This window comes from Hemiscyllium ocellatum, chromosome 37 (genome assembly GCF_020745735.1).
Source record: "Hemiscyllium ocellatum isolate sHemOce1 chromosome 37, sHemOce1.pat.X.cur, whole genome shotgun sequence".
Taxonomy (NCBI): Eukaryota; Metazoa; Chordata; class Chondrichthyes; order Orectolobiformes; family Hemiscylliidae; genus Hemiscyllium; species Hemiscyllium ocellatum.
This window is the reverse complement of record NC_083437.1, coordinates 24,774,457-24,796,263: the sequence shown is the minus strand read 5'-3', so window position 1 is coordinate 24,796,263 and position 21,807 is coordinate 24,774,457. Positions and strand designations below refer to the sequence as shown.

The 21,807-nt window shown below is 38.6% G+C and overlaps 1 protein-coding gene across 2 annotated transcripts in view; it reads left to right on the top strand.

Moving 5' to 3' along the window:
• Window positions 1–21,807, top strand: part of aldh4a1 (aldehyde dehydrogenase 4 family, member A1) — a 47,397-nt gene that overhangs the window by 6,932 nt on the left and 18,658 nt on the right. Inside the window, exons 3-9 of one of the 2 annotated variants that reach the window (XM_060852173.1) lie at window positions 2,142–2,234; window positions 5,988–6,035; window positions 6,607–6,762; window positions 9,827–9,976; window positions 11,549–11,623; window positions 15,183–15,370; window positions 20,038–20,111. In XM_060852173.1, coding sequence (XP_060708156.1) covers window positions 2,142–2,234; window positions 5,988–6,035; window positions 6,607–6,762; window positions 9,827–9,976; window positions 11,549–11,623; window positions 15,183–15,370; window positions 20,038–20,111 — 784 coding nt within the window. The remainder of the gene's footprint in view (window positions 1–2,141; window positions 2,235–5,987; window positions 6,036–6,606; window positions 6,763–9,826; window positions 9,977–11,548; window positions 11,624–15,182; window positions 15,371–20,037; window positions 20,112–21,807) is intronic. The other variant, XM_060852174.1, reaches the window with a different exon arrangement.

The following is a 21,807-nucleotide window of genomic DNA, read 5'->3' as shown; positions in this document are numbered from 1 at the left end:
TTCTCAAATAATTGTCTGCATAAAAAGAAAAGGAAAATACTTAATTTTGTTTTCATAGTTTCTGGTATGATGTTCATGATTACATCTCCACTGCCCTCTCCACAGTGTGAAAAAGCAGTATGTTGCTAATGTCTTCCCCTTGTTATTTTATTGACAAACTGGAATTTATTCCTTCTTGTTACTGCATCATTAATCACAGAAAACTAGCTGTTACCATTTCTTTCTCTACAACTATTGTCATCGCTGGTTGATGAACAACCAGAAAAAAATTGTAGTTGCAGTAACATGGCCGATCTTTTTCCTTTCTCCTGTGCTGTCAAGGCATAATGGTTATATCAGGTCAGTAATTAATATTTGAACTGTGATAAAAAAAATTATTGATCAGCAGCTCTGGAAATTTGGTAGATGGGTAGTCTATTTAACTAAGGGTTGTTCCGCATTTCTTTGCTACCCTAAATTATATTAGGCTGTCTTGTACCTCATTCCATTACTGTTTAATCAGCAATTTGCACTGACACTTACTTTCTGCTTCATTTATCAACTGTACCTGTTCTCTTTATGGGAACAATACTGAGCTTTCATTATCTTTTGAGCATTCTGATTTCTGTTTCTCTGTGGGGTTTGAAATTGGTCTTCTGAAATACTGTGTATAATTCTGAGCATGACAATGGCTTAAAGATGAACATATTAAAAACTAATGGTCTCATTGTAATTTTTACAGCTCATTCCAAATAAAACATTAATATAAAGACATGAACCACAATCTTCTCCTGATAACCAGATGACTAACCAACTTCTCCTAATAATACCCTTTCTGCTTCGTAAAAATGTACGCTATGTAACTACTTACCATGGAATACTAATGGGGAGTTATCCGATCACCAATTTGCCTGTAAATATATTATTCTTATGGTTAGTGCCACAACAAGTTCGCTCACTTTGTTGAAGTGCTGCAAGTTTGAAGTTGACTGCCATAGAAATCCCCTGACCTCTTGGAACATTATTAATTTACTTGCTGTCGGTACTCATTATTGAGTGAAATTTTTAAGGACTGGATGTTCTTCGGTACAAGTTCATGAGTATTTTCTCAAGGTGTTTATTACCTTTTTAATAGGAACCGATTCAATGACAGCTATTGATTTAATTACTCATATGTACAGCACAGTTCTTGGAAAAGTCATGCGTTCCATTTAAAGCAGAAAAATCCCTAAAGTTCTCGTTTCTATCAGTGGAATTAGAAACCAACTGGTATTAATTCTTATTGGGATAACTTGCTGTTGAAATAGCTGTTGTATGTTTATATTACAACTGATTGAGAGGTTGCCTTTCTCCGAACTGCTCATTACACTCAACCAGTGAAAGGTGGAGGAGCAAAGTAATGTAACTAGCCTGACCGCATGGAAAGAAAAGAAGAATAATCTACTCCTTATAGAGTGAGCTAACCCAAATTCAAATAACCGTTGTGAACTTATGACTAACTTTATCCAGCTTGGCAACCGCATAATTTAATCCCAATCTTCATGTGCACCCAATTTTAGGCGAATAACCGATTAATCAAAACCACTAACACGTTCACAACATTCCCTGGTGTTACATCATTGCTTCCATTGCTGAAACTCTTATGGGTGTCTGTGTTTCCTCTAAAGTCAAATACTGTGTTTTTTTTTGTCATCTTGCTCATCTTCCATCTGTTCTTCATGAACTCAAACTTGTTAACACTAATGTAAATATCCTGTTTTGAAGGAAGTAATGTTCATCCATCACTTTGTCCTTGCTGACCAACCTGTTTCCCCAGACTACAGGCAAAAGTTTGGCGAGGTAACTGAGGTTATAGTTGAGGAGATAATTTGAAGTTGAGTAAGGTGTACAACAAAGTGTGAAGATTTAAAAAGTGAATTTCAGGATGCAGAGCCATGATGATGGTGGTTTGTACCTGTTGTGGTGAGTGGAGGGGAAGGACAGTACTGTAGATAAGAATTGGAATACGAGTTGAACTCGTGGAAAGTGACTCAACTGGGATCGGTTGTAGGTTTGAGGAGGTGTTTTTTGTTTTGGATGAAGTACAACAGTATCTCGTTTCTGTGTATGATGTGTGCTATCTCCACTCTTTTTTTACTTTAAAGCATTTATCTTTTTGTCAGGCTCTGAATGAGCAGAAGGGACAAACACTTGAGGTCCCCTGTGTGATTGGTGGAGAATCTGTCTGGACCAATGAGATACAATATCAGTTATGTGTAAGTATCGAAGTACTGACTTTCTGTTGGATGTGAATGAAATATTTATTAAGATGACTGTTGGTAAAAGAGCTATTGAAGTCTATTGTGGACCTTGCTTCTTCACAGCAATTCCCACTAAGACTATTTCAATTGTTCTGTGTAAATTTGAGCTGTTTAATCTTTGAATACCATGCACTTCTAAATGTATTTTTGTTTGCATATTCTTTTATTCCCAGCAGTTTATTTTGATTTGTTCATGGGAATCAAGCTTTGCTGGTAGTCTAGTATTATTTTCCATTCCTAATTGCCCGGGCGAAGGTAGTATAATGTTAAATGATTAAATGGAAATATCTCTGTAATATAACTTTAAATGTCCAAAGGGTTAAATTGCACTGACTGAATGTTCTGGAAGTGGGTGCGGACAACAGTCATGCAGATATGCGAATGACTCCCACTCTAATTAGACAGTCATTTACTACTACTGCCCCCCCCACTATTATCAAATTAAACTATCATTTCATCTCTTCCATACTTTCATTGTCATGATCATCCCCGATGCTGAGGCCTATCACACCATTGTCTGAGGAAGAAGCAGAGCCAGAACTCATTTACAGGGCCATTCCGAAGCCAGGACACATCACACTTACATTGTCTTGGGGAATCACTGAGTCAGTAAATCGTCTGCATAACAATTCCCCAGGATTAGGGCGTTAGCATTTGCATTATCTCCGAGGATGATCTTATCCTACCATTGTACCTGGGGTAACATGTGGTTTTGGTGGGTGATTTGGCAGAGTATCTGTAAGCATTGCCAACTGACCTATATAAAGGGGATGTATTCTCTATGGGGGTCTCTCTTCTGACGACTTGGTAAGCCTGGCAAGAGTCTCAGAGGGGTCACCTAACTTATACAAGCTTTATTAAACTTTAACTGTTGTAGAAGTTGGTGTGTGCAGATTCCATCTCGTGTGTGAAACCTTGGGAAAAGAACCCAACAGTAGTAGTGAGCTGCCTTCCTGAACTGTTGTAGGACTTGGGATGTTGCTGAATTGCCCCCATTATCGCCGTTGAGCAGAAAGTAAACTAGACCATCCATATATACATGGGTATAGATATGAGAGCAGGTCAGAGACTAAGAATTCTGAAACATGTAACTTATCTGACTCCCCAGCACTTGCCCACTGTCTACAAAGCAGAAGTCAAGAGCCAGATGAAGTTCTCTCTGTTTCGGTAGAACTCCAAAAACGCTCAAAAAAAAACTTGACGCCAGTCAGGATAAAGCAACCAGCTTGAGTGACACCCCATCCCCACCTTAAACATTCACTGTGCCACTGACACACAGTAACAGCAATGTGTACTGTCTGTAAGATGCAATGCAGCAACTCACCCAGCTGTCTTTTTCAGGACTTTCAAAACCCACAACCTCTATCACTGAGAAGGCAGCAGATTTAGGGGAATCAATTCTTTACTGAAGTTAGGGTTCCCACTCATTGACAAAATGGAAAATATCGAACGCCAGATCAGTGCAGATTATAAAGTAACTAATTAAATTTATTTAAGTTCTTTATGGTAAGAAAGATGTTAGATAAATACTATATAACACAAGTAATACTCCTGGTATGTTATTGAAATGATACTCTGAGGAAATAGTTAATTACATAGTCAAAAGGAATCCGGTAGATGCGGTGTGTGTGGATTTTCAGAGGTTTTTATTTAAAATGGCACAGTGTAAGAAATATCAGCAACATGGATTAAAAAGTTAGTTGATTATTGTGAACACAGAGCTAAGGTTACTAAATAATGCTCAGATTGGACATAAACTGGAAATTATATGTTTCTAAGGTCAGTACTGAGTTCATATTTATTCTTGAAGCATTGATTGTTCAGGCTTGGACGCAGGGACATGTTTCAAAACTTGCTACTGAAGCAAAAGTGGAGAGGATTGGTAAATAGTAAAGAGAGGTTGAAAAGGGTATAGGTTCATGAACTGGGCAGACAGGTGGCAGATGTAATTTAATGCTGGAGAATGTGAGGTGATGTATTTTGGGAGTAGAAAGAAGGAACAGGATACTCACTCAATGGAAAGACCCTGAAGAGTACAAATGACAAGAAAGTCCTTTATGTCCAAATACAACATTTTTTTAGAAGTCCAGGTAGCGAATAAATGACATTATGGAATATATCATATTTTGTTTTTATAAGTGGGCTGTTGAACTCAAGCATAAATAGGTAATAAATTTGTACAAAGAAATGATTAGGTTTGCTAGAGTATCCCATTTCTTTTTTCCCAAGTATATTAAAACAGTATCTAATTGTTATGACTAAGTTAGGAGGTGCAAAATGTTTCCTTCCCTCTCCCATAATTCCCTTACAACTTGAATTTTATAAAAACAAGATTGCTAATTCTTTAATCAGAGCTGATATTGCTCAATATCAGAAAGTTGTTCAGGTTTGTAAAGTATTATGTTTGTTTGCAAAGATCTACAGATTTTTAAAAATGTTTTAGACTGTACAAACATTATACAGCTACATTCCTTGAAAACTTAAACATACACTATATCCAGGTTGGGTGGGGAAATAAAACCTCTGCAGAGTGTAGTCTTAAAACTACTTTGGCTGAGTAGGAGTTAATTTTGGAGAGGAACAAAAGTACGCAGATTTTCTAAATGTGTACCTGTAGTTGAACTGAATTTGCAAATAAACTGTTGGCACTGGGTGCCTTCCTCAATCGATTGTAGCTGTCTGAATTTTCTTTTTGGGATACAGTGGTGGACACTCTATTTGTGATGATGGGGTCTTTCAGTGCATTTTCAACTCTCAGACTTTGAGAGGTTTCTGAGAAAGAAAAAGCAAAGGCTGTTGCTCCTGAGGCAAGTTGCCTTAGACGCTGACTGTGTTAAAATAAAATGGCTTTATTACACCCACAAACTGGGTCATGTAACCTCTCAGCACGAAAGATGACTCCAATCAAGCACCATGTGTTTTTTGCAAATGCAGCTTTTTATTATGCAGCATCTGTCACCTTTTGATTCAGGTTATGTCCAACATTCTAAATTACCAATTCAGATAAGATGTTTTCATAACATAATGTAGGTTCCAGAGTACTGCCACTTCATCCAATAGGTTAATATGCTGCACCCTATATGTGTTTAAAACAGGTTAGTCGGCTTTTCCTCTATGTGCTAATTTATTTCTTCTTTTCAGCCTACACACTTATCAGCAGCAATGCTAAAATGAGAACCAAATGTGTAAATCTCTCCCTGTCAGTACACAGCCTATTTGCAATTCATCAGCTGTGTCTCCTCGTGGTGAAACAAGCAACCTGGGCCTCACTGCTTTGTGGATATCTTAGGAGAGTTAAAGGCTAGTGGAATAAACCCTGGGGGAAAAAATCTGGAATGGAGCCCAAAAGTGGGCCTTCCATGGTGGTGATTTATGGTCACATTTGGTTTCCAATATGCTGCCAGTAGAGAGGGAATGTAGTCGTATATGCTGGTGGATCATAAATACTGGTATTGATGAGTGTGTAAGAATGACTTGTTTCTGTGTTGTAACCTTTGTGTAATTTACTGAATTCTTGCCCTGTGTTTGGGGATTAAATCCCATATTTCTTTCTTTTTTTTTCTTAAAACGAAATAGTGGCTTTGTTAATTGGCTTGACTGGACTCATTTGGCATCTAAATGTTGCAGGAACAGTATATTTTATGCTCTTGCAAAACTGAAGAATACAGTCAGTGTGAATTAAGATTACCTTTATTTTCTTTATTTCAGCCATTTAATCATTCGCACAAAGTGGCCAAGTTCTGCTATGCTGACAAGGTAAGCTAACAGGTGGAGACTAACTGAACAATATGAAGGACACTGATTGATTGGATTCAAAAAATATTTAAGTTTTAAGTTACTGTATAAAAAGGTCCCAAATCAGTAAGTAGCAGTTCTGAGGAAGGGTCTCTGGACCCAAAACGTTAATTCTGCTTTCTCTCCCAGTGCTGCTAGTCCTGCTGAGTTTTATCCAGCAATTTTTGATTTTGTTTCTGACTTTAGGAACCACCTTTCTTTGGTTTTTGAGTAGCAGTTTTGCATGTTGAGTCAGAAAGTTGTAGATTCGAATCTCACTCTAGAGGTTTAAGTCTGTAATCCAGCCTGACACTTTCAATACAGAGGTGAGGGAGAACCACCCTGCCAGAGATCTTTTCCTGAAAAGGAAAGTACTATTGCGTGTCAATAAAATAATTTTTTTGAATTAAGGAAGCAGGAATTGATTTTGTGTTCAGTTAATTTCCATTTAGCTTAAAATAAATTCACGAAATAATAAAATTAGGTGTTTGTATTTCACCTGATTGGTTTTCCTTTTGAGATAGAAACCAGCTTCTTAATTTTTTTTTGACAGGATTTAATTAATAAAGCAATTAATGCAGCACTGTCTGCACACAGGGAATGGGATCTCAAACCTGTCGAGGATCGAGCACAAATATTCTTTAAAGCGGCTGACTTAATTAGTGGGTCAAGACGTGCAGAACTTTTGGCCAGAACTATGATTGGACAGGTATGTAAATTATACCCACGTCAGTGAGGAAATAAAGAACATTAATTTAACTTGTATCTCTTAAATTACTGGAGTCCTTGGGGGTGTAGATATGGTAAAGATGGTATCATCTTATTTTGTATATTTTTGATGTGGACTAAAATGGAAAAGGAATGTTTTTTGAAATCACTGAATTAAGGAAGGAATTGCTACATCTTTTCAAAAAAAAACTAGTGACAAACTCATTTGTGTGATGTTTATGCTGCTGCTTTGCTTAGCAGTAGAGGGAGATATTTGTAGACAGCATGAGACTGGGGTATGTGTGCAGCATGAGATTTGGTGGGCAAGTAGCAGCTCATTGCTAAGCTTAGTTATGACCAGTTATGGATGCAAGTGTCAGTGGCCTGACGACAACTCGCTGATTCATTCCTTGGCAGCCGAACAGTTTGTGGGTATGAATAATTCATTGAGAAGCGATCAGATTGTTGAGAGGGCAGGTCGTTATGTCTCTGTTGTAAAAATATATGGAGCCTGAAAAAAAGCCAGTTATTTTCTCGACCACTTGCTGTAAGCTGTTGACTTCAACCAGTAACTAAGAAACTTTGTAAGTAGTGTTTAACTTGCGTGAAGAAGAGGGCAAAATAAATCAAAGAACCTGGAGTAAAAGTGGTTATCGAACATAAAGTCTTGTCAAGCAAAAGGAACATCTTAACAAACCCAGTGGCCTGGTGCTATTGAACTGTGGTTCTCAGTTTTTATTTCCATCTGTAAAACCATGGTTAAAATTAGTTTCTATCTCTGTATCTGTAGAGGTTTTATAAGTGGTTTAGAGGTGTTAACTGTTAGCCATATGTTGATAGTTTTATAGCTGTTTACTGAGATTAGAATTTACTTATTTGTAATAGTAATTCTTGTTAAGTACAGGAAGCTGGTCAGTCTGTTAACTTGATTCCAACAGACAGGTAAATTGGAGACTTCAAATCATTTAATGTGTGTGGTGATTCCAGGAGTTATGCGACAAGGTGGCACAGTGGTTCAGTGGTTAGACTGCCTCAAGTCGCCAGGGACCCTGGTTTTGATCAAGCTTTAAGTAATTGTCTATGTGGAGCTTGCATGTTCTCTCTGTACTTATGTGGGTTTCCTCAAGCTGCTCCAGTTTCCTCCCAAAGTCCAAAGATGTGCAGGTTAAAAGGATTGGCCATGCTGAATTGTCTGTTGTGTTTAGTGTTGCAGAAGCTAGGTGGGTTAGCCAACGTAAATGTGGAGTTATGGGGATATATTGGAGGCTGGATGGGATGCTATTTGAATTATTGGTGCAGATTCGATGAGCTGAATGGCCTCTTCCTGCATTGAAGGCTTTTGTGGATTCTAAGATTCAGTGATTTGAGATTCAGCACAGTTTCCCAAGTGGGTCATAACTGTACACCCAGCGTGCTGTTAGCAAGGGAATTCCAGGATTTTGACCAACTGACACTGAAGAATCTGCAATATTGTTTCATGTCAGCATGGTGTATGACTTGAAGTAGATCTTGCAGGTAATGGTGCTCCTATGTTGCTAGCTTTGTCCTTTTAGGTGGTAGAGGTCATGATATTGGAAGATATAGTCAAAAGAGCCTATGAGTACTGCAGTACATCTTGTAGATAGTTTGAAATACTGCCCCTGTGCATCAGTAGAGAAAAGAGTGAATGTTGAAGGTGGTGGGGGATGGTAGCAGTGCTCATCAAGCAGGCTGTTTTTTCTTGGAGGTGTTGAACTGGGAATGTTATTGCAACTGCATCCAAATGGGAGAATTCCATCATATCCTGACTTCCACCTTATACATGGTGGACAGGTAGTGGGAGACAGGAGCTGAGTTACTTAGTGCAGAATTCCTAACCTCTGGTCTTTTCTTGTGTCCACAGTAATTATATGGCCAGTCCAGTTCAGTTTCTGTTCTATGGTAAACCCAAGAATGTTAATAGTGGGGAATTTGGTGATGATGATAAGTAAACACCAGGGACAGTAGTTCAATTTCTCTTGTTTGATATGGTCATTGCCTGGCACTTGTGTGACACGAACATTACAATGTGGAGATGTTCCAAAGTGTTTTACAGCCACTTCAGTCCTTTCTGTTTCATCCTCTCTCTTTGGAGTCTGTTCAGTGGTTTTAAGCTGACTTTGTACTGGTAATAGCTATGATTTTGTTTTAAGCCTAAGTGTGAGAATTAATGTATTATAATGGGACCATCCCCTTTGTCTTTTACCACTGGCTGATTTTCTTTGTCACTCTTGAATTTTCCGTGTTATCTAAAGTATCCTGATTTTCTTGTATCTTTGCTATAATTCACAAACTATTGAGCCTTACTGAACTGATCACTGGCTTACATCCAAAACTCAGTTATTCAATTAAAGTAATACTTGCACACACAGTTCTTGTTTGCTCAGGTTTCTATCATCTGAACCCTTGATATTTGCTTATTTTCGCAGGGCTATTATCAGTATAGCAGTTCCAACACAAAGGAGCAGGTTTTAAATATATGGTGTCCTTGATAACTAATGGGCCATAATTCCTTTTGTGGAGATACTGGTCCTCCCTTTCTTTACACACCATTTCAGTGAGGCTTTGGCTGACCTTGATTTCCATTCACTGTTCTACCTCATGTTCTTGCTTTGAACTCCTCACAGCTTGCGATCTTACTGTTCAGTCTCTCCCTACCTCTTGGTTTATTTACATTACTTTTGAAATGAGGTCCCAAAGACAATGTCTTGAACTTGTATAGTGCATTTTAGCATTGCATATGTACGTGATAACAAATTACAAACTTGGACACTCAAGTAGTTCACAGTAACATGTAGCAAATAAAGCAGCCAAATTGTGCGCAGCAAGTTCACACAAACCTGATGACATCATCAATTTCAGTTATGTGCTTAAAGGAGAATTATTAACCAAAACACTGGAGAGAACTCCATGGCTGTTCTTGTTCTTCAAAATAGTTTGAAGGCAAACAGGGCCTCATTTTAACATCTGATGTGAAAGGCAATAATTTTTACAAATTTCTAATATTCACTTTAACATTAATAATAGACCTTTTTTTTGTTTATCAGGGTAAAACAGTAATTCAGGCAGAGATTGATGCAGCTGCAGAACTAATAGACTTCTTCAGATTCAATGCTAAACATGCTCTGGAACTCCAACATGAACAACCAATCAGTGAGCCACCAAGCACCAACAGTACACTGTACCGGAGCTTGGAGGTGAGTGTGATGTAAAACGAGAGACTGGTGCCAAAAGTGATGCCTTTTTTAAAAAAAAAACTAAGGCAGTTGAGGAATATTAGAGACTTAGTGAGGGAATGATATTCACCGACATCTCTTATATGGTAAACTGGCAGATTATATCGCTTGCCCATTCGCTGATCCTCTTAATTTTAATTTGTGTAATTTCATTGGAAATTAAAATGGCTCATTCTATTAAAGGTGAATGGCCTGCTTTGTTAACTTACTGCACATGTGATAATGGTGAAAATCATTCAAGAATGTGTGATCGGCTCACACATTGCAGCAAATAGAGATGTACAGCATGGAAACAGACCCTTCGGTCCAACCCGTCCATGCTGACCAGATATCCCAACCCAATCTAGTCCCACCTGCCAGTACTTGGCCCATATCCCTCCAAACCCTTCCTATTCATATACCCATCCAAATGCCTCTTAAATGTTGCAATTGTACCAGCCTCCACCACATCCTCTGGCAGCTCATTCCATACACGTACCACCCTCTGCGTGAAAAAGTTGCCCCTTAGGTGTCTTTTATATCTTTCCCCTCTCACCCTAAACCTATGCCCTCTAGTTCTGGACTCCCTGACCCCAGGGAAAAGACTTTGTCTATTTATCCTATCCATGCCCCTCATAATTTTGTAAACCTCTGTAAAGCCACCCCTCAGCCTCTGAAGTTCCAGGGAAGACAGCCCCAGCCTGTTCAGCCTCTCCCTAGCTCAGATCCTCCAACCCTGGCAACATCCTTGTAAATCTTTTCTGAACCCTTTCAAGTTTCACAACATCTTTCCGATAGGAAGGAGACCACAATTGCACACAATATTCCAACAGTGGCCTAACCAATGTCCTGTACAGCCGCAACATGACCCCCCAACTCCTGTACTCAATACTCTGACTAATAAAGGAAAGCATACCAAATGCCTTCACTATCCTATCTACCTGTGACTCCACTTTCAAGGAGCTATGAACCTGCACTCCAAGATCTCTTTGTTCAGCAACACTCCCTAGGACCTTACCATTAAGTGTATAAGTCCTGTTAAGATTTGCTTTCCCAAAATGCAGCACCTCGCATTTATTTGAATTAAACTCCATCTGCCACTTCTCAGCCCATTGGCCCATCTGGTCTAGATCCTGTTGTCATCTGAGGTAACCCTCTTCGCTGTCAACTACACCTCCAATTTTGCTGTCATCTGCAAACTCACTAACTGTACCTCTTATGCTCGCATTCAAATCATTTATGTAAATGACAAAAATTAGAGGGCCTAGCACCGATCTTTGTGGCACTCCACTGGTCACAGGCCTCCAGTCTGAAAAACAACCCTCCACCACCACCCTCTGTCTTCTACCTTTGCCAGTTCTGTGTCCAAATGGCTAGTTCTCCCTGTATTCCATGAGCTCTAACCTTGCTAATCAGTCTCCCATGGGGAACCTTGTCAAATGCCTTACTGAAGTCCATATAGATTACATCTACTGCTCTATGATCTAAAACAGTATTTTATGCATTAAGTTCTGATACTGTGCTTTTACCAGTATTTTGTTTTACTTCTTTCAGGGCTTTGTAGCAGCTGTTTCTCCATTCAACTTCACTGCTATAGGTGGAAATCTGGCAGGAGCTCCAGCACTGATGGTGAGAAACAAGAATAGCAATTTTATTTTCAAAAAGGAAATAGGTTACAAAGTGAGTCAGGCTCAGTGTACGAATCTACTGCTGTGGATGGAATCTGAAAGGTTTCCAGAAGTTTCAGCCTTATAAAAATGAAGAAATTGATTTTTAAAAAAATCTGAATGACCAGCAGTAATGTGATCTAACTGAACCGAAGAGCTTCTTTTGCATGGATTACTTTCCAAGTTGGTGAAGTCGTTTAAATGTTGGGAAGTAATAACTAAAGGTGTTACTGAGGGTGAAGCTGTTGAACAAATGAACTCAGCCCCTTGTGGCATGCATAACAAGGAGGTGAATCTTTTGCTGAATAATGCAGAGTTAATGTTTCCTAACAATGGATTCAAAGAGAATACTGAGAGGAGATCTCGGAAACAATAAAATTTGAACAAGACTAGATGGTAAATGTTGGAAGCATGTTTCCAATGACCGGAATTCCAGAACTAAAGGATTGCTGTTTAAGGATCTGGGGTAGGTCATTTAGGACTGAGATGAGAAGAAATTTCTTCACCCAGAGAGTGGTGAGCCTGTAGAATTCTCTTCCACAGAAAGTGGTTGAGGACGAGACATTGAATGTTTTCAAGAACAAGTCAAATGTAGTTCTTCAGGCTAAAGGAATCAAAGGGTATGAGGGGAAAGCTGGTACAGGGGACTGAGTTGGATGATGAGCCATGTTCATATTGAGTGATGGAGCAGACTGGAAGGATGGACTAGCTACCTCCTTCTCCAATTTTGTACAATTCTATGTTTATCACAACAGAAAGAAAAAGACAGATTTGAATCTTGTTTAAATTATTGAGGTGAAAATTTATTTACTAGTTAATGATATGGTCACACAATAGAAAATTACCCAAAATCACTAAAGTAAAACAAAGAACTTCAGATGCTAGAAATCTGAAACAAAAGCATAGGTTGCAAGAGAAACTCTATAGGTCTGGCAGCATCTGGAGAGAGAAAGCAGAGTTTCATGCCCATTGACAACCCTCCAGAACCCAAAATCAGCAATAACTTCAGATGCTCATTACAGGCCCCTATAATGGCTGGTATAGGTAGACAGTTGCAGTACAAGTCGTTCATTAACACAAACTTGCTCCAACACAATTGACAAATTGGGGACACTGTTTCTAAAGCGTGAAGTTTGGAAGCATGCATTCTATAACGTGATTCAGGCCCCCTTGGTTTAAATGGTGCTGCTATTACGGGATTGCACAAGAATGGAATGGCTACATTATAGCAGAACTGATTGTGTTAGAGGTATTTTTTTCCCCTAGTTAATTTAGAGTATAGCAATTTTGTTTTGTTCTATGTACCTTTTTATGTCAAACTTAGAACTGTTTCAAGCTGGGTCAAAATCCTCAAACTCCCTCTCTAACAGTATTGTGGCTAAATGGACTGCAGCATTCCAAGAAGGCATACAACCACCACTTCTTGAGGGCAGTTAGAAGTGAGCAATAAATGCTGGCTCAGCCAGCAAAGCCCACATTCCCTGAATGAATACAAAAGATGCCCACTTTTCTTTTTAAAAAAAAATCAAGAAAATATGCTCCAAGGTTAGTATAAATCACTTTGACCATCCACATTTAATTATTTTAGAGGCAAATAAGGAAATTTATCTCTCAAAATTAAGCGGAATACAATCTTTAATTTTCAAAACATGTTGCCAAAATACTCTGCTGATTAATTTCATTTGTTTGGAATTTTAAAATAAAAGCACAGTTGAAAACAGTTGCTTGGAATTGTTTTGTCCACAAAATGTCATTGTTCAGTTCTGCTGGATATCCTGTAGTATGTGCATTTTCATAGTATGCTGTTACGTTGTAGTATTTGATTATATTAACTTCACTTTAAAATGCACCATTAACATAATGAAATAAACCTTCAAAGGCTTTTTGCAAGTGTATAGCTCAAACAAAAAAAAACTTGATACAAAGTCATGAGGAGACATTGGGATGGGTGAACAAATCTTAGTGAGAAGAAGTAGGTTTTGAGGCAGGGCAGTTGGAGATGTTTAGGGAGGGAATTCCAACAGCTCTGTCCTTGGCAGCTAAAGACATAGCAGTCAATGATTGTATGGAGATGAAAGTAGGTTGTTAAGAGAGGATCAGTAACTGTTCAGAGTCAAAAAAGGACACTGACCTTGTGGGCATTTGGCTCAGCCTCCAACAATATCAAGGAGAGAGTTGAAGTTTGTAGCTAGGGTGAAATATATTGGACTTTGGTCATTTCAATATTGATTGTGCTTTCTGCTTAATCAGTACTGGATTTGAATTAAGCAGAGTAAAAAAAGAATGAGAGACTGGAAAAGTCAAGAGAGGTAGTGTTGGGCAGGGTGGGTAACATCGGGGTGCATGTGAAATGTGCTTTAGGATGATGTCATTGAAGGGCAATATTTAATAATATAAGGAATCAATGAAAGATCTTTGCCTCTGGGGATGCTGGTCCAAAGGAGCAGGAAGAAAAGTCATTACAGGTGATTGTTTGTTTGGTTACTAGATAAGTGTGGAATCAGATGAAAACAATTTCACCCATGTGGAAGCAGTGTTCTTGCTAATTTTTTTTCTCATGCATGGACCTTTGAGATCTGGAGAAGGAAGTCAATGCTGCAAACAACATTGGCATGCTGACTACCATGCATGGGCCTTCAGTGGCTGGCAGTGTTCACAGCTGTTCAGTTTAGAGGAAAGGAGTTGTTGGAGAACAGTGTGGTCCCAATACTGACAATACTCCCAATACAGGGAGACATAATGGTATACTTGCCTCCAGTTTGAATATCAATCACTCACCACCATGTTCACTTTTTCTTTCTTGGTCAATTTCACATTCAAACTGCCATGGTCCCTTTTAATCTCGTAAGCATCATTTTTGCTATGTAGTCCATTATAGTAAGGCACTTTTATGAGTTGACTTTTGAAAGTCTGTACACATTAACAGCATTACTTTAAGAACTTGAATTCAGTTTGGCAGATTGATTTACCTTTATCAAATCATTTGTTAACCTATGTTCTTCCAAATGCAAATTAACATTTCTTCCTGACTGCATTACCTAAAAGTTTTCCGAACACAGCTGTTGGGAGCACTGGTCTGGAGTGGTTGGACTAGTCTCGCTCCTGCCTTTCAGAATAAGTGTGTGACATTTGGAATTCACTAGACCTCACCATTTCCACATTCAAGGGAGATTAAAGATTATGTCAAACAACCAGAATTTCTATCCTTGATTCCCTCAGCCAGTTATGATGCAATCTATCCATACTATGTGACTACTCTAAGCATACCAACCCTTTAATCAATTCCTTATGTATCTTAATCCTATCTAATTTCTCTACTGTCTCTTGATATTGGTTGAATCCTCTTCTTTTGTGATGACTGAAGCAAAATACTCCTCTTTAGACATGCTGTCTGCTTCTTCTGAACTGCATTTTCCTGTTAAAATGTTTTTGTGCAGTATATTATTTTTTCATTATGTATTGTGGTTTTTGAATTAGTGAATTTTTTTGCAGGGAAACAAACTGCTATGTTGTGATTGTAGGGTAACGTGGTGGTCTGGAAACCCAGTGATACAGCTATGGCTGCAAGCTACACCGTGTACAAAATACTTCTTGAAGCTGGCCTGCCACCGAATGTCATCCAGTTTGTGCCAAGTGATGGGCCACTATTTGGAGAAACTATTACAGAATCTGAGCACTTAGCAGGAATCAACTTCACCGGCAGTGTCCCGTAAGTAGTGACAACAGCAACAGACTATGTTCATGGAGCAGCTTTAACAGGCAAAATTTAACAGCAAGCTAAAGAAGGAAGCATTAGGGCAAATGCTCAAAAGCTTGGTCTGAGAAGTAGGTATTAGGGAGCAGCTTCACAGAAGGGTGAAATAAGTTTTTAGAAAATGTTATCCCACAACTTTGGGCCACTGCAGATGAAGGTACAGCCATCAGTGGTATGATGGAGGGACGGGAATTGCAGAATTTTCTATTATTGGAATAGCATGGAGAAATTATAGAAATGGGGACCCAAAGAGTGATTTGAACATGAGGATGAGCATTTTAAAATCAAGCAAGTGGGAGGAGTCTGGGAAATGATACAAGTCCATGAGCAAGAACTGATGAGCGAATGGTACAACAGAAGTTATCTTATGGATGGCAATGTTTTGGGGTCACTTAGGATATGGAGTGTGGAAGATATGGACAAGGATATAATTTGTGGAGGTGAGACTGTAATTGACCAGTATTAGTAACTATAGAAGTACGGTATCAAATGGAAGATCAATGTAGGTGACTTTGATAAAGTTTATTTTTCTGCAAGAGATAAGGTGCAGGCAAAATAAATTTTAGGTTGGAAGTGGAATGAAAATTCAGAGGCATAAAAATAAATAATCAGAGATGGCATTGCAGTGGAAACAAAAGGAAACAGAACAAGATGAGATGACAAGATTTGAGGGTATGATATGACAATAGAAGAATCACTAAATCTGAAAGAAGCAAGGTGAATAGAGATATATGTTAAAATCAATGTGTTTGTGAAGCTTAGATGCTGAGGGAAAAAGCAGGGCATCTCGGGGCAAAACAAGGAATGGTACTTGGGTGATTTGTAGAGAACAAAACTTTAAAGGAGACACTGGTGGAGTGTAACAAAGTAAAGTGATAGAAGGGAAAGGAAGTAGAGATGCAGGCCAAGATGTGTTTTAATAAACAAACAGTTTTGGAGAAACTCAGCAGGTCCAGCAGTGTGAAAGAGAAACAGGGTTAACATTCCAAGTCCAATTTGGCTCCTGTTCAGTGAGAGCCATATCCATTCCGCAGGTGCTGTAAGCAGTGTCAGTGATGGAAGATTGAGGCAGACAAGAAACCTTTTAATAAAAGGAGGAAATGTCATCATCCATGAGCCAAGTTTTTTTTAAATCAAGGTGATGTGGTTAATACAGTTATCCACAATGAACTCATTGCTATGAAGGACATTCTAAAGAAATACAAAGAAGGTTGGTGATTGTTGATTAATTGCAAGTCCAAATGATGAGTGGGGTTGAAAGAGGTTTGGTAAAATTAGCCCCAGTGGATAAGCTACATGTGATTCCTGATGAAGGGCTTATGCCCGAAACATCGAATTTCCTGTTCCTTGGATCTGCCTGACCTGCTGCGCTTTTCCAGCAACACAATTTCAAGCTACATGTGAGGCATAGGTCAAAAGATCTTTTCTAAGGGCTACTTTTTGATATTCAGGTTACTTTATTTTCACTAACACACAAGATGATGCAGTCATATCGTAATAATACCCTCTGTAAAATGTTGACATAATTCTCACAAGCAGAATGAAAATAGATCATTAATATCCTCAATAATTAACAACACTCCACTAAATTTAAAGCCACAATGTAAGAAGAAAGAAATAATTACCTGGTCACTGCATTATAGATACAAGAGGCATGTGTTAACAAAAATTACTTTTTAAAAGATAGCCAGCATACATTTTGCACAAAAAGATGTCACAGTAAATATACCTGAAGACTGGTGAGATCACAGCTAATATAATTCTATAAAAAAAGTAGAATCATTTTCACTTCGCAGTTACAACTCCTTATTGTCCCTCAGCTCTCAATTTCAGATTTAAATATAACAATTAACAGTATCCATTGCATTTTTAAGCATAGTAGCTCCTGACCTTGTGTAAACTTTACCTAGAGATTTTACGTTAATCTGTACGGAATTCATTACCTCAGTGATTTAAAGTTTTCTTGGATTCCAGTTAGAAGTATTCCTTTTATTAACACGTTTAGGATTATTCTCTTCCCTTTTGTGCACTCACTCTTTCCTCACCTCTTGCAGCTCCTTAACCCCCATACCCCTCTCACAGCTTCCCTCTGGCCCCTTGGTAACCTCGCTCTTCATTCCATCCCCTCAGAGTTTGAAGCTTCATTCTTCCCCTAGGAGTGCACTGCAGCCGCCACTTCTCCCCACACCCTCACAGCTCTTGCTGCCTCCTTTTTCTCCCCTCTTTTATGCTTCTTCCCTTCCATTTCTCCCCTTGTTAGATCCTCATTCCATTTCTCGCTCCCACAAAAAAAAGTTACCTCGTTCCTTCACAAGCCCTCTTACAAGTTTAGCCCTACATGCTAGGTAGAACTCCCTGATCTGGCAAAAGTTGGCACCTAGCTCCCTATCCTAGACTCACCTTTGACCGATGCTTCCCTGGTGATTTCCTAACTGCTGGATATTTCTCCAATCACGAGCTAGGTTCCCCCCCCCCACTCCAACTCCAACCCCAACCAATTTGCTCCTAATATGCTCACTTTCTAGAGAGAACCTGTGTGTGATTGGAGGAGCAACTCCTTTCCACTTCCTCCCTTCTACTTATAATGATGACTTTTCTCCAGTTGGTCATCACCATGAGTGGATTCTCCTGGGTGTTTTGTACAGTCTTAGTGGACAGATCTGCCTGCAGCCCACATGTGTTTTGAGTGTTAGCATGCACATCAGTGAAAGAATAAATGTGACATTTGGGGTTGCTCCTTGTAGGAGGCAGTAACAAGCACTGGAATTTCCTCCGTATATGAAAAAATGAAAAGCTGAGAAGGAATCTCCAGGCTTAGTCATGAGATAGTGAAGCCTTTCACCAACAACAGGAAAGCACAAAGGTACGAGTGGTCATTTAGAGAGGTTGAAAAGTCACCCAGAGGTGAGAAATTAAAAGGTGGTTTGTATTGGTGAAATGGGAGATAAGAAAAAAAGGTTCCAAAGATAAAGACAGGTGGAGGTAATGAGCTTTTGGTCTGGAATGGCAGCCAGAAAGAGAGAGACCGCAGATTTGGGCTACCACAATGGTGTGTGATTTGGAGATTGCAAGACATTTTATGATCCTGTCATGAAGAATTTGGAAAAAGTCTCCTTCATATTAGATTATAGAAAGATATATAAAGCACTTGCACTCTATTTTCTCATTTATTTTAACTATTTCAAGTGAGCTAATTATGTGATCAAATTAGCAAATACTTCTGAGTTTGTAGTGTTTCTTGTCTAATAAATTAAGGGAATGTTATAGGGAGTGAAGTGAAATAAATAACTGGAGAAAAGAAGAAACCTCTTGCAAAATAACTCCACTGCGAAAGATCAGAACCATAAATCAATAGTCAGGCAATCCTAGGGTTTGAAATGGATAGAGTAAGGATGGAATTCTTTTTAATAAGTAGAGAGATTGAAACTTAAGGCATTTGATAAAGCCCAGCTAAGCAATATTAAAATGGAGAGACTGCAATCCAGTGCAAATCAGCACGAACAGGAGTAATCAATAGGTGTAACTTGTTACAGGTACAGATAATAAGGAGATTTTGCTGAAAATTAGAGTGTAGAGAATGGGACGTCAATAGTAGTCCAAAATCTCATTGAGTATGAAGGCAGAAAGAGGTAACAATTAGGGTTTTAGCAAAAGATGAGTTGAGATGGGGAGAATATGGAATTCAAAACTTGACTGTGCATTGAGGAAATTCTGGAGATTGCTATTTGTTTAATTCATACTATTTAAGGTTAAATAGCAATTTGAAAGCAGAGCTAGCTGCATCAAAGATCTGTGCAGCTTGTGCTAAGGTGCAAATTTGAAGTACCTCAACATTTGGGTGCTGTATTTGCATGTTTACAAGTTTGCATGGATAATTTTCATTGTATATATTTGCATTGAAATTTATACCAGCAGGTCTCAAATGTTTGAGGAAGGTTTATGGTTGTAGGAATTCACTTTCAAATTTTCAGCAAAGAATTGACAGCACGGACTGAATTGTCAACTGTGCTATTTTTTTAAAAATCAGAGAGATGTAATTCGATTTACTTAAAAACAGAGGGAGGCCATTGTGCTACCCCTCTGGTGGAGTGCTCTAATTAATCTCACTCTCCTGCTCTTCATACCATATTATTTCTTTAAGTATTGAATTCTCACTTCAAAATTAATATCGATATGATTTCACCATGCTTTCATGTATATTCCAAATCATATCAACTCAGTGTCTAAGAAAAGAAAATTCTCATATCCTGTAGTTCCTCTGTCAAACATAGTACATTTGTTTCCTCAGGTTACTGACCATTCTGTCACCTGAAATGGGAAATAATGAGAAACTTTCAAGAATTATTAACGTTTTGAATACCTGTGTCAAATCTTGACCACTTCTGTAAGAGTTTTAAGACTATTTACAGAGAGCGAATGATTTGTGATGAATTGAAAATTGTTTGTAACAAAAACACAAATTCTGGAAAATCTCAGCAGGCCTGCAGCATCTGTGGAGAGAAATCAGAGTTAATGTTTCAGGTCCAGTGACCCTTCCTCAGAAAATTATTTGTTACCTCTTAAAAATATTGTGAAAGCTTGAAAGGTACATACATGTTAATTAGCTATTTGTCCTTCTCCAGAACATTTAAACATCTTTGGAAGCTGGTGTCTAAGAAACTGGACAAATACCGGACTTTTCCACGCCTCTCTGGAGGTAGGAATATCTTGATGTAACTCAAATGAACCCTGTTTTGGGAGGAAATATGAGAATAGATAATGCAAAATAAAATAAAGGTTACAGTTTTTAAAAAGATATAAGAGCAGTTAAACCTGAGGGCCCATGTGCACCACTTGTTGAAGGTGGCATGGCAGATTAAGAAAGTTACAAATATCATAAGACCATAAGACATAGGAGTGGAAGTAAGGCCATTCGGCCCATTGAGTCCACTTCGCCATTCAATCATGGCTGATGGGCATTTCAACTCCACTTACCCGCATTCTCCCCATAGCCCTTAATTCCTCGTGACATCAAGAATCTATCAATCTCTGCCTTGAAGACATTTAGCGTCCCGGCCTCCACTGCACTCTGCGGCAATGAATTCCACAGGCCCATCACTCTCTGGCTGAAGAAATGTCTCCGCATTTCTGTTCTGAATTGACCCCCTCTAATTTTAAGGCTGTGTCCATGGGTCCTACTCTCCTCGCCTAATGGAAAAAATTTCCTAGCGTCCACCCTTTCCAAGCCATGTATTATCTTGTAAGTTTCTATTAAATCTCCCCTTAGTCTTCTAAACTCCAGTGAATTCAATCCCAGGATCCTCAGCCGTTCCTCATATGTTAGACCAACCATTCCAGGGATCATCCGTGTGAATCTCCACTGGACACGTTCCAGTGCCAGTATGTCCTTCCTGAGGTGTGGGCACCAAAACTGGACACAGTTGGGGCCTAACCAGAGCTTTATAAAGTCTCAGTAGCACAACGGTGCTTTTATATATCATGTTGAACATAACTTCCTTTTCTACTTAAGAAGTCCATGTTGAACCTTACAAATCATTGGTTTGAGTTCATTGGAACTATCACATCCAATTCTGGCCACCCATACTTTTGAAAGGGCATGGCGGCAGAAAAAGCTTTCCCAAAAGAATATTCCCAAGAATAAGGGATTTAGCTTAATGTGAATAGATTGGGGAAACTGGAGACATGGTTTCGGAGATATTTGATATAAAGATGTTCAAACCCGTAGTCCAAACAGAGTAAATAGGGAGAAAAGTTTGGTAAGACTGGAAGAATCAAGAGCTCGGGAACAATTCTTTTGAGGTCAATGGCAAAAGGACTAAAGGCAAATGAGGAAAATTATTCAGTAAATGGTTAAGATCTGGAATGCATTGCCAGAAGTGTAGTGCAGACAGACAAGGACATCAAAAGAATATTGAATAATTAACTGAGGAGAGAAAATGTTCAAGACTAGCAGAAAAAAAGAGTAATGTAAGACGAGCTAAGTTGCTCTTCCATGTGGATACAGGTCAAATTGTTGCCTTATGTGTTCTAACTGTTCTGTGGTTCTATAATAATCTTTGTAATTTACAGTATTTTTGCATCATCCACAAGCTAAATATTTACATAGAACGTAACTTCTTGGTGTTTCTGAAGTCCTTGTTGCAGTTTCAAGTTTGCTTTTATCCCAAAATAAGTATTGGATATTGAACTTCAAATCAGCACTGATAACAGCTTTTCCCAGCTAGATTTATTACAGAGAATTTTATTTTTATGTACATGTTCATTTGAGTAATGTAGCAGGATAGTAGTTTGTTGGACTTAATTGCTGCAAGTCATCTGAAGTGTACCTCTTTTTACACTATATTAGATACCCCTTAGCAGTGTACAAGAATAATAATTATCAAAAATCAGCA